Genomic DNA, 13966 nt, shown 5'->3' with positions numbered 1-13966 from the left:
TTATTTATTTATTTCAATAACTAAAACCATAAAACAATTGTTACTTGAAACAAAATAAACATTAATTGAAAACCCTTAATTTTAGGCGGCAAGGCAACATTTTTCATGTTCGTTTAGTTTAACTTGAAGTGCTAAAATAACTAAAAGTAAGTAAATAAAAAATAATAAATAAAAAACAATAAAAATATGACTTGTGTGATGCTTTTATAACATTACTCTGTTTGTATGAGCATCCCAACCTGCGTGAATAGGTTTGTCCGAATAAATTCATATGAGGGCGAGTTCGGGGAAACCTGAAAACAGTCCTTATTTTTGCACTTGCAGTTAGTGACACAGGTGACACAAGAAATTACACGCTCTAAACATTACACTCCTTTAAACATTTCAGAAAGACCAATGGTCTGGTTAAAATATGACGGTGAGAGAAAGGAACCAGCTTTATTGTGCTGGCCACATGGACAATTCCTAATGTGACAGATGGAAATGTTGTACTGTATATAATGAGCATGTAACACAACCCCATCCTGAATGTCAGTGATCTGGCTGTAGGGCACTGGAGGTGAGGATGTCTCCTGGCTTTGCCCCGTCTAATGGAGCTTGATTGGAAAATATGGAGATGGAGCACTTGCGCTTGATTCATCTTCCTGCAGCCTGATCCACAGAGGGGCAAGCGCTAACCGGAGACAGCTGGGGCACCATGGTGGGATTATACTTTAAACAACATGACAAATCAGAGAAAGGAGGGGGAGGTGAGGAAGCACAGGGGCTTGTGGATGTGGGTTGCCGTGGAGGATGGCCAAGATGGGCTGGGGTAAGTCATGAGCTGGCCCTGAGTCCCTCTTACTCAGGTTTGACACTGGCACAACTCACTGATTAAGAGCCTCCTGTGTTTCCCTTTGATCTCAGGCTCAGTTTTTGAGTCTAAAGCCGCCCTCCATGTATCTCTGTCACAGCGGTGCTTTCATTTGGGGCAATGTGTTCTGAATCAGAGAGAGAGTGAGAGGGAAACTCTTGTGGATGGTGGAGATCTAATCTGAGACCAGATTTGCTTGGGCGTCTTAAAGCAATTAGTTTTAGAGCCAAAGAGTTGGATGCTTTCCCTTGATCAGACATATATATGTTGGTGAGGTCTCAGTTTTGCTAATAACAAAGTCATTTCGATATCAGGTGATATCACGTGACGTATGGGGCCGAAAGTGAGAACAGAAAATGTAAGAAGATTACAGCTATTCACTGGAGTGCTCTAAAGCAGGAATTTATCTGTGCATTCTAGTGTGCTTGTTCTTCATGTTGATCTATTTTCCTAGTTTTTTACTCATTCACATTTCATCAATGAACAGCACACGGATGAAATTAGCCAAAAGTACACTGAACTGTGTGTTCATGCTGGATGTTTAGACTCAGAACCATTATGTTTGTAAGCAAGTAGACTGTAAACGAACAAATTGTCTAAGTGAGTTTTGCTTGAAATTTCAAAAACGCTTTTTAAGTACAAAACTAGCAAACCGATGGGAATTCGGGGGAAGAAACAAGCAAATAGCTGCAATCCAGTGTCTGAAAAGTCTCACAATGTGGGTGCATTAGGCCACACAAGAAAGGCTTTGAGGTCTTTAGTGGTGTTCATCAGCTTAAGTCCTTTAGAGTAATGAGCCACACTTACATTCCAGAGGGAGCTGGGGCTCAGAGAGGGACTGGGCCTGATCTTTGGCTGAGAAAATAATATCATTGCAGATTACAGCCAATAAAACCATACGCAATCCGTATGCGTGGGTATCAGTCATGTGTGTGACCATGCAGCCTGTGCATGAGTGTAAAATTATAATGAAGAGAATAATACACGAATATAGCATGGTTTTATTAACCCCATGGTTAATAAAATTTTACGTTTTTTTTTTTGCTTCATCGGAATGGTACAAAACTTGGTAAAGGTTTTGGCACTTGGCATGGACATGATTAGAATAGTGACTGAGAATAGTCACACTTGTATTGTTCGTGGTCATAAATGACCACATTGGAAATGAATAGAAAGTGGATTTCAGCTAGTAAAAATGTTTGGTACTGTGCACACAAAAGAAAAAACTAATTCTCAAAAGCTCATATATCAAGCTCAAATTTGGAAAACAACTTGTTTGGATTGATGGCTTTTGAATTTCTTGCCGTTTTAGAGAAAAACATGTTTTGGGAAATATAAATTTTATATAAAATTTTAAAATCCAATTTTTTGTGCACTTTTCATACTAAAAAACAAACTTCTATAACTTTTTTTAGTTTCACTTGTTTTGCACTTCAGCCATAATCTGTCAAGTGTCTTCTTTAAAACGAGACATGAGTCTTACAGATTTAGAACCACACAAGGGTGTGTAAATGATGACACAAAACTATCGCTGTAAATGTGAATAAACTGCTAAATTGCAGTTGTCTTGACTGTTTTTGAAACATTGTAATGCCTTGACAGAAATACTTGATATTGTGAACTGTATATAATCTCTCATGTTCACATCTCTGGGCAATCCCTGAGTCCTCATCAGCATGTGCAACACTTAACCCCGCTATCACATTACTACAAGTTAACTTCTCATCACATCTGCACTGCCCGTTGTGCAATCCGATCTGCCTCTTTGAGAGAAATAAAGTTTATCTCAGAGATGTCTAAGCTTTTGAATGGGATTTCAACTTTACAGTTTCGACCTTGCAGTGACTCCGTCAGAGCCCAGGGTGACCTAACATAATGTCAAATGTGTCCCAGGTGTGGACTGTGACCGGAGAGGAGAAAGCGAACGAGATTGATGGCCCTCTTCCTGCCTGCTCTCGTCTCTGATGTTACTAGAGATGGAGCTGATCATTCAGGGGTTGGGGAATGGCTGGATGTAGCAGACCAATCATTAGTTCTCTCGATAGATGACTGAGGAAATGCAGAACACCTTTTCCATCCTTTTTGTGTCATCTTTCTCTGATTTTCTATCTTTTTCTTTCTTTTTCCCAGTGTGTCTTTAAACAATTTATTGAGGACAGTCAGGACTCAGGAACGAGAAAAGAGTTATATGTAAATATTGTGCTGCAAAAAAAAAAAAAAACTGCCTTACTTGATTTGGAATAAGAGAAAATTGAATGAAAAAAAAATGGTGACATTATTTACTCACCCTCATGGTATAAAACACAAAAGATGATATTTTGTTTCATGTCTTTTTTATGAAAGTCAATGGGACCCAAAACTTTCAAGCTCTAAAAAGGGCATAAAGGTAGCATGAAATGAATCCATACATACTCTAAATTTCAAACATGATTTTTGATGTGCAGGAACCAATGAAGGTTGGCGTTTAGTTGATGTTTGAGGTATTTGATTTAGTCTGTGTATATAAGAGAAGAGAAGAGAAGAGAAGAGAAGAGAAGAGAAGAGAAGAGAAGAGAAGAGAAGAGAAGAGAAGAGAAGTGCAAGTAATGTCCCATAACCTGTCCTCCCCACTTCTTGACTCAACTCATCGTATGGCTTTAATTACGAGTTATTACCCTCAGTATCCAGGGAGCCATTCCTCTTGTGTGGGACCTCTGAGATCACTTCCCACACTAGAAGTGTATTGTCATACGCATATAGTCTCAGCACAGAGAGACAGAAGGAGAAAAATCTCTGTGTGTGTGTGTGTGTGTGTGTGTGTGTGTGTGTGTGTGTGTGTACCTACTAAACCATATTTTGGGGTCAAATTTGTACCCAAAAGTGAGCTAAACCTGACAAAATCTCCAAAAACCTCCCTTTGGGGACATCCTCATTTGTAAAACTGGTATAAAAATAAAGTAAACAAAGTTTTTTTTTAATTGTAAAAATGCTAAAGTTTCCTGTAAGGGATAGGTTTAGGTTTAGGGTTGGTGTAGGGCGATAGAAAATACAGTTTGTACAGTATATATTTTGGGGACGTCCTCATTTGTAAAACTGGTATAAAAATAAAGTAAACAAAGTTTTTTTTTAATTGTAAAAATGCTAAAGTTTCCTGTAAGGGATAGGTTTAGGTTTAGGGTTGGTGTAGGGCGATAGAAAATACAGTTTGTACAGTATAAAAACCATTACGCCTATGGAATGTCCCCGTGTGTGTGTGTGTGTGTGTGTGTGTGTGTGTATACATGAAACACTAACAAAAAAGCAATATAAGCAGATGGTTCCCACAGAGCATTGTTTGTTGCCAATTCAAAACCACATAACCACTCTGACAACAATATTTCCATCAGATTTCCTTATACAAACCCTCCCTAATCCTGCTGCCTATAAGTTACCTGTGTTTGTATTAACCAGCCAGTATAAAAACATCTATAAGCATTCCTAGAAGAGGTGTAATGGTGATGTAGGGTGAGATTGACCTGTGAAGTTAATACATTCAACTTACAATACAACCCTGAAGAGAGCAGACTCTCCCCCACACTCCTGCCAGCCTTTGATCAGTGGTGAATCTCATTCCAGAGGCTAGCTGAAAGAATGACCTTTTTAAGGCATCCCAAACATTTTTGACCACTTGCCAACAGATGAAGATCAAAAAAAAAAAGGACATTTTTACCATAGCCGCAATATTTTACTTGAATTCAAAGGCAATTATCAGCTATAGGAACAACAATTATTTCTATTGTTACCATAATGCATCAGACATGCAAATGTATATTATTGCTCATATTAACAGCAAAATGTATCTGAAAACATGGCTCAACTGTTTGTTTTAACTAAAGCTATTGTGTTGTTAGTTTTGTACCCTTTAGATAAAGGAAATTGTTTTTTTTCCCTGTTTTTTCCCCCAGTTATTGGAAGCCATTAATGAATGGCTATATTTTGTTAGAATGGTTACCAAGGTGAAATCAATACAATGACTTACAAAGGCATTTTTACAGGGGGTTTTATTTGCAAACACTTTTTATTAGGTGTAGTCAAAATAAATGCATAAGTTCGTTTGAAGCCTTGACATGTACCGCCTAATTGTGAAACCAGTTTTTGTTTTTTTGCGTTTTATCTAATTTTTGTAGCACGCAGACTTGTAGCAGTGGGCATAGAAGTTCAAAGTCGCGCAAATACATATCCATCCGTTTTAGTGTACGTGAATGGACTAGCACGCAATCTGCATCAACAGGTATCATATCAGAAAGCTATAGAAAATCGTAGTCGGATAGAAGTTGCTGATTTCAAATTCGTGTATTTTATAAAACATTAATCTATAAATCACGTGCAAGAGAATGCAGATTAGTTGTCTATATATATTCTATGAAAGTTCATAAACGTACATTTCATAAGACGGTTTTCTTATTCGATGGTATTCTGTGCCAACTGGCAATTCGTGTTGCTTTATTTTTTCTTTGTGTGTAAAAACATTGAGAACTCGCCTTACAAAAACATATTGATCACTTGATCTTCTACTGATAGAAACAAGCAGTTGGAAAGAGATTTAATCAGAATGATTAAATAGCCATATCTTAAAGAATAAATTGTACTAAATTGTAAAACATAACTTGTACATTTTTGCACTTGTAGGCTACTAAAATCCCCTAAAATGACAAACCAAACCTGATCCTTGACCTGATTTGTTTAGATGTTTAGAATATGAAAAAAAAGGCTACACATCCAGTAGATTATATTGTCGTATGGGTATTAAATGTGTGAGCTTGTTTCATTTTTATATGGTGTAGTGAGGACATAATTCGTGTTGCTTTATTTTTTCTTTGTGTGTAAAAACATTGAGAACTCGCCTTACAAAAACATATTGATCACTTGATCTTCTACTGATAGAAACAAGCAGTTGGAAAGAGATTTAATCAGAATGATTAAATAGCCATATCTTAAAGAATAAATTGTACTAAATTGTAAAACATAACTTGTACATTTTTGCACTTGTAGGCTACTAAAATCCCCTAAAATGACAAACCAAACCTGATCCTTGACCTGATTTGTTTAGATGTTTAGAATATGAAAAAAAAGGCTAGACACATCCAGTAGATTATATTGTCGTATGGGTATTAAATGTGTGAGCTTGTTTCATTTTTATATGCTGTAGTGAGGACATGTGAACTTTGTAGCATAGTCGTTAATAATGTTAGGGGGCTCTTTGGTTTTAATAATTCGTAAAAAAAAAAATAATATATATATTTAAAACCTTAATAAAGAAAACGGTCACATCTCTTTTATCAAGTAACGTCTTACAAAACCTGGAATTACGAACAGAACATTTTTAGATTATATTATTCTTATCTCTAGATGTTTAAATCTTGCTCTGTGCTCTTTTGGGGTATTTGGTTTGGATTCCGGATGAAAGGCGTGTTTTTGTCCAGAAAGGACAAGAAGTGGCATTAATCATATAGATCTAATAATCATATTTTATTTTCAGTCACTTGAATATTTCAAAATGGAATGTTAAAATTAAAAGGCTAAGTCGTATGTTCTTTTATCGCCTTATCTCTGTTTGCAGTCTTAATAAATAATTGTCTTTGTCTTTTAAGATTGTTGTCTTTAAGAAGATTTCTGTGCTCTAAACCAAAGAAATCAAAGTATCTGAAACGGAAAAATACAATATTACATAAAACAGGTTCTTATTAAAGTATGACGTGATTTCATATTTCATTTTCATAGAGTTCACGTTTTAGAGCTCACCTGCTGACTCGCGAATAAACGGAAAACATAAAAAAAAAAAAAAAACACTATAGGATCAGTCATGTCCACTCCTTACAGAAAGATTTGTGGTTTTATGAATCCTGACCAAAAAAGACTAAAGATTTAAAAGTTTATAAAATGATGAAATAATTCGACCTATTTTGGCGCTTCCAAGTCAGTCTCTTGCTCAGAGAAATAATTGTTTTCCGTCTCTTAAAGGTTTAATAAATAAAAGTCAAAATAATTAAATAAATGTTTGCTTTTACAGAAGACTGTGTCACAACATGATGAACAATAACTTATTCTATTTACGAGTATCTAGTTTTGGCCTACACACATTTTGCAAAATATAAGTCTATAAAAAAGACATTTTTTACATTTCAGTTGTGTGTGGTTGTAGAATATGCACCTATAACATCGGCAGCACTACAGGACAGCGGAGGACAGAGTGTGAAGGAGGGGTTCTTCTGGGCTGGTCTTGGACCGGAGAAATATGAAGAACTTTGACAGGTCTTAAACAGTCTGGCGCCAAGAACTTGATCCACAGGATAAATAGAGCGTTAGGGCATTTTGTGGGTGATGCTGTGCAATGGTGATTGTTTAGGCTTGCAAAACCTTTTTTGAAAACAACTGACTATCCTGTAGGCAGGGAAAGAGAGGATAAATAATATTATATAGCCTATTTTTATTTGTAACATTTCTTTAAGCTCATTATTTTAACCGAAGACCAAAGAATGGTCAGTTACGTTCACAAGACTTTAGTGTCGGTTACCTAAAAAAATTCGGAAAAGAGAGAAAGGTCAGGAAGCGTTTGAATGAAAGCGCGCCCTTAAATAACACCTGCATGGACAACTGTGGTACAAGAGGCCTCGGCGTAAATTTACTAAAACAAATAAATGAGCTGGTCTACTACATGGATCTTTGTTTATATAATTAACTTGATGAGAGTATATACATGGTAAAATCATTAACTTGCTTCATGTGGGGTTAATCTGTGCAAACCTCTTTTCAACATATTGTAGTATATAAACTAAAGTTAACGACGTTATTGCTCGACGTTGTCAGTTGAGTAATTGATTTTTATCTATCCTCAAACTTTTGACATACCCTCGCACAAGTAGACGTAAATGCCATGATTCATACAGGCCCATGCAAACTGTCACATTTCTAAAATTAAAATATAGAATTAAAAATAATAAGTTGCAATATATCCCAATACAAATAAACTGACAAAAAGTTGTCTATAAGCAATATTATATTTATAAATAATAAATAAATTGCTGTTCAATAACTAAGAATCAAATAGAACACACGACACAATAAAATACAGTAATTCGATATTTAGATTTACATAAAGAATCAATTAAATACAGTCATCTGTTGCTGAAGATTACAGTATAAATACTGAACAATTCAATATATTGAACAAATCATAATCCACCTGCGTTCATTGTTTATTCTACACAGGCTAACTTTGAAAACATGAAGCTTTCCCACATAATACATATAGGCTTGGAGCCCTTACCAAAGACGAAACATGTCGATACAAGAGGATCCAAAACAATCGTTTTATGTCCTTCTTCTTTTGTTCTGAGATATCTTGCCATACACCCGTGACTCAAGATCCTCGCATCTGTCATAAACTCAACCCCGTAAGGCTGTTTCATCTCTGAGACAAGTCAGAAGCGACCTGTGCCTCCCTCTCAGGACAGTACTGTTGTTTTGAGTCCTTCAGCAGGAAGTCATTTCTGAGGTTTACAATGAACATTTCGGAGAATGAAAGAAGTCAAATGAAAGGAACAAATAAAAAAAAATGCATTTGTTGACATTGTACGGATTTCCAAATCTTTGAACAAATGATGTGTGGAATTAATGACAATCATTCAATGGTTTTTTGTTTTGTTTTTTTCTCAGCTAATCAGAATTGATCAGACATCGTTTCAAACACAAGAGATAAATCTTCCATCTGGGGACTTTCACTGGGTCTAATTAAATGTTGAAAGCGGAAATAGGCTGGCACAAAAGGTTTGGGGGGATTTTTGTCAACATGTAAGCTCTGTGAAACACTGAGTGGATCGGTGTACGCTGTTTGAAAGTTTGGGGGTAAATATGAATTGACAGGGGTAGGTTCTTATTGTGGGACTCCAGCCGACTGGCGCCAAGCGCTCTTTAACAAACTGAGTCCCACTTAATCAAGGATCTGTTGACGAGCCTCTTAAAGGTACACTACAGCTTATGGAGCTTTAAAGCTCAAATTGTTACTCTGCTGTTCCCTGTCGGTCGATTTAACGTGAACTAATCGTGAACAGTTCTGAGAAATAAGGAGAGAGACCAGATGAAACTTGCTCTTATTGGCTACATAAATAGGTGCATAGGCTACACAACACCCTGAACATGCCTCGATTTATTGAGTTTGTTGCAGGCATATATTTAAAAAAAAAGAAAAGAAAAAAAGCGCTCGTTTTGCCATGGGTGATAGTACCTCGTTATTCCTTCCAGTAGGCAGTCCGTAAACTGGACAAAAAAAATCGCTGAAACCTTCCTTCCTTTTCGCCTTCAAATGCACTCTGATTTTAGGCGAGCATCCCATTCCGTGCAACCAACGTTGTATATCGCCTGGAAAAATAAAATATACTGTAGCTAATGTGTTTCATCCGGTCGATTTAATATCAGTTATAATTGTGCAAACTTTGGGAAAATTGTTACAATAAATAAGTGCATTTGTTCTTTAATATAACCGCTACAAGAATTTCCGTGACGTGCAGGTTGCTATCTTCTAAACCCGTTAAACAGCGACAGTTGTTACTACATTAGAATCATTTTGGTATGTTCGTCACACATAATTTCAAAAAGTAATGTCCAAAATGCTATATTTCTTAAAGTCCGACATTGGAGCGTAAAGATCAAGAACGCACACGATCCTCAAACGGATGAAGCACAAGCCGGGAAAAGCACTCTCTTACCCGTCTGCCTACAGCCGGATGACCGTTCCTCTGTTAGGTTATGCGGGGGTGGGGTTTCCAGATCCTTACTCTGTCATTGGTTAATATTTTATTCTGTTGACATGTTTTCTTACTGCAAATGCTTCCGACACCTTTTAGCCAACCCCCCCTTCACGATCTTGGCTGGAGCTGTCAAAACCACGCCTATGGAGCTCTACAATTGGTCCAGAATGCGTAAAATCTGCAATCAAGACGGTTTGGTTCATTAGTGCGGGGAACCAGTGAGAAGGGACATGTAAGATAGACACAGTTACACAGTGATCTTGGAAGAACCAACCAATTCTACATCATTGCTCACGACTTTCGCGTCCTTGTTATTGGGGCTGCTTAGTTTCATGTAGCCTATGTAGTGGCTTGAACAGAAGGGAAGCTCTAAATCTACATATAAGTGTCAATGTTGCTCTTTTGAAGGATTTTATCACTGTGCTGGAACTGGACATCCTCGACGGTAGTGACATTTCCTACCAGTCCTCTTTAACTACTGTGAAACCAACGCCGTCTTTCAGCTGTAAGAGGGCGACAACAGTCGGACTTACGCGAGTTACAGGCGCAGTTATTTTAGAATATTATATTTTCATCTGGCTTTTTGGATGCACCGATGAGAGATCCAGTTTTCACAGCGAACGCTATGGCTTATCACCCTTTTCACGCACACAGGCCGGCAGACTTTCCCATGTCAGCTTTCCTTGCCGCGGCTCAACCCTCGTTCTTCCCAGCGCTCTCTTTACCACCGGGTCTCAGTAAACCGCTGGCGGATCATGCGCTCTCCGGTGCGGCTGAGGCCGGCTTACACGCGGCGCTTGGACATCACCACCAGGCGGCTCATCTCCGCTCCTTCAAGAGTCTCGAGGCAGAGGAGGACGTTGAAGACGATCCTAAAGTTACATTAGAAGCTAAGGACCTTTGGGATCAATTCCACAAAATTGGAACCGAAATGGTCATCACTAAATCAGGAAGGTAAGGCCGTTTTATTTTAATTTTTTCCGTGGATAACTTGATGATAACGATGTTAAAATGTGGTCTGTTTCACTATAGAAAATATATTTTAGTTCGGAAGTAAATATTGCTCGATAGAAATTATCTTTCTGTATGATCAAATTACATCGACGGTACTAAACAGTCACAAAAGGCTCCATATCTATTTGATGCCAGCTTTAGAATAACATTCACATTCGTTCTGTCATTAAGGCTATTATAACGAATCGCATACCTGTTATATAAGTGCATAGTTAATGTTTCTGAACAATGCAAATATTGCGCTACACAAAGGGGGACTAGCCTACTTCTTTACGCAAAAAAAAAAAAAAAAAAAAAAAAACTTTCTTCTTCGACCTACCTGAAATATATAAATAGCTATAAGAAGTATAAAGGGGTAATAATCCCTTTGACTATAAATATGGTCGTAAAATATTTGAAAATGGTAGCAAGAGTAGTCCGGTACGATTCTGTTATCCGATAGCCTGTTAGCCCTTGCCAAACGACCTAGATTTGAATGATAGCTATTTATTTGTGGTTAAAATGGAAAGTGTAACTGAACTATTTCTCGGTATTTAATTTCTTTTAAAATGTCTTTCAAATGTTAAATAAATATTTTGATGAATAAATTCGGCCACAGACCTATGATTATGTCTGTTCCGTCCATAGGAGAATGTTTCCTCCGTTTAAAGTACGTCTGAACGGCCTGGACAAAAAAGCCAAGTATATACTTTTGATGGATATTGTTGCGGCAGACGACTGTCGGTACAAATTTCACAACTCTCGATGGATTGTCGCAGGAAAGGCCGATCCGGAGATGCCCAAACGAATGTACATTCACCCGGATAGCCCGGCCACGGGTGAACAGTGGATGGCAAAGCCTGTTGCTTTCCATAAACTCAAACTGACCAACAATATTTCGGATAAACATGGATTTGTAAGTTATTTATTTATTTTCTGAAACTGTATGTCTCTATTTCCAATCAGTGATAGTATAACATTTAAAGTGAATATATAGTGAATACATTTATCTGGGTGATCAAGAAGCAAAGATGTTTACAAGATTAAGCCAGTCACAGAGTTTGGACATTTTAAGGTGCATTGGATTCCTAGCGTGTTTTCAGTGTCTGTCGCCTAAATGAAGCATAAAAGAGCAGTTACCTTAATTAACATCAAATATCAAGGGGCAAACTAAATCTCATGATCGACGGGCTGAGCCAAAGATATGAATGTGTTTTTTTGTTTGTTTTTTTACCGCATAGGTATGACACAATTTAAATGGCAATTTCGCATATATTTTTGTAGTAAGCTTGCAAGGTTAAAACAAAATAACTAATACAAAAACTCATTTGTACACCGAGTACGTATCTCAACTATCACCCCAAAAATCTTACCATTATTACAGTAGGAAAAAGCCTTTCTATACTCTCAAAAAAGGCATTTCTTCTCATATAAGCTTGCAAGGTTAAAACAAAATAACTAATACAAAAACTCATTTGTACACCGAGTACGTATCTCAACTATCACCCCAAAAATCTTACCATTATTACAGTCCTTTAAAGCCTTTCTATACTCTCAAAAAAGGCATTTCTTCTCATAATACTCAAAAAAGTTATTATTATTGTTGTTGTTGTTGTTGTTACTGTGCAGATGTCTCTTTGCATTTTTATACCACTGGTATTCTTACTGACCAGATAACCTTTTTACTTTTCAGACAATTCTAAATTCGATGCACAAATACCAACCCAGGTTTCATATCGTTAGAGCCAACGACATTCTGAAGCTCCCTTATAGCACCTTCAGGACATATGTATTTCCTGAGACCGATTTTATAGCTGTCACTGCATATCAGCATGACAAGGTAAGTTAATAGAGCACCTAAACGCAGTGTTCATTTTAGATGTTTTTTCCCCCCAGTTGTCCGTTGTCGTATTATTATTATTATAATTATTGTTATTATTGAGCTCAAAGAGAAACTATTTGTAACTTATTTTTTATGCAGACAATATTCTAGAATTCTGTTTAGTATCTTCCCTACGCAGCAATGTGTCCTTCTGTCTTTTTGTCATTGTCAGTAATAGAGTTCAATTTGTTGATTATAATTGGGATGACAGCACACTGAGTCTGGTGGCTCTATGAACGTAAATATTACAGGCCAGTTAAAATCGATACGTGCACCGAATAGTTGTTTGTATGTATTACTCGAGATGCTTAGCAATACAATATGCTCAACAATAAAATGTGAGCCCGTAAAAAAAAAAAAGGAAAAAGAAAAAAGATAGAAAGAAAGTCTAGTGCGTTGTGAAACTAGACTACATCACGTGAAGTTACAATGAATTCGACAGAACAAACGAAAGTATTCGATTTAATTGAACAATTAGCAATTAAAAACATTATAAACCTAAATTAATTAAACCCAATAAAAAAAAAAAAAAGATTTAACCAGCGTTTGTGGAGATATCAGGACATGTTTACATAGGTTATTTCATTAGATCATGCGTTACAAAATACGAATTATAGTTCCAGAACAATTTAGTGCTATTACTTTGAAATAGGCCACCCCAAAGAAAGCATGAAAGACGCAATAAATCTAATTTCACTCTTTTACTAGATCACACAACTGAAAATCGATCATAATCCATTCGCAAAAGGATTCAGAGACACAGGGAATGGAAGAAGAGAAAAAAGGTATGTCTAGACGAATGTTTTAAACCATCAGATATGCACAAACCACAAATATTTAGGCATTAGTTACCTAATTTTAGTTTAACTTTCAGAAAACAGTTAGCCCTGCCGTCAATGCGCATGTTTGATGATCAGAGCAAAGTGGATCGAGATGGAGCAGATTCGGACGCCTCATCTTGCGAACAAACTGGGAGGGATTCAGTTCATTCACCGATTGAACCAGCAACAAGTCCACTTAAATTCAACAGATCCAGAGGTAAAAAACAACAACCTGCATTGCAATGCCACTTGAGCTTTTCCTAAAGTTTCTTATGTTTACAGTATGTATTTGTTAACATAAACGTTTCCATAGGTTCTTTTGTATGGAATTTACAACCATGCATTGGATCAACGTATTTTGATGTGTATCATGTAGATTTTTTTCGCGATATTTTTATTAGATCCGGACCTCTTTTTTTTGTTTGTTTTTCCTATGTAGAGAGTTGATGAGCTTTACGCTGCTGCTGAACCAGCAACTAGTTAAAGCTATTGATAGAGAGTGAATTGATGAATATATTTACAGTGTCACTATGTTTACAGTCAGTTGCCTGCTAGTTGTTAGTTACTGTCAGATTGATCTGTCTGTCTGGAAGTGTTTCCTAGTGTCTGGTTTATTGTAAAAAAAAAAAAAAAAAAAAAAGCATAGCCAAGT

At 36.8% G+C, this 13966-nt stretch overlaps 1 protein-coding gene across 2 annotated transcripts in view; it reads left to right on the top strand.

Annotated features, from left to right (window-relative positions):
- The first annotated feature begins 9636 nt into the window (after positions 1-9636).
- The window catches only part of LOC107663785 (T-box transcription factor TBX2b-like), an 8067-nt gene continuing 3737 nt past the window's right edge, over positions 9637-13966 (top strand). The window contains exons 1-5 of one of the 2 annotated variants that reach the window (XM_016454115.1): positions 9637-10572; positions 11260-11527; positions 12305-12451; positions 13202-13278; positions 13356-13531. In XM_016454115.1, coding sequence (XP_016309601.1) covers positions 10214-10572; positions 11260-11527; positions 12305-12451; positions 13202-13278; positions 13356-13531 — 1027 coding nt within the window. In that variant the 5' untranslated portion in view covers positions 9637-10213. The remainder of the gene's footprint in view (positions 10573-11259; positions 11528-12304; positions 12452-13201; positions 13279-13355; positions 13532-13966) is intronic. The other variant, XM_016454116.1, reaches the window with a different exon arrangement.

This window comes from Sinocyclocheilus anshuiensis, unplaced genomic scaffold (genome assembly GCF_001515605.1).
Source record: "Sinocyclocheilus anshuiensis isolate Anshui unplaced genomic scaffold, SAMN03320099.WGS_v1.1 scaffold123, whole genome shotgun sequence".
Lineage (NCBI taxonomy): Eukaryota > Metazoa > Chordata > Actinopteri > Cypriniformes > Cyprinidae > Sinocyclocheilus > Sinocyclocheilus anshuiensis.
Note: the sequence above shows the minus strand (reverse complement) of the source record. Positions and strands in the feature narration are given on the sequence as shown.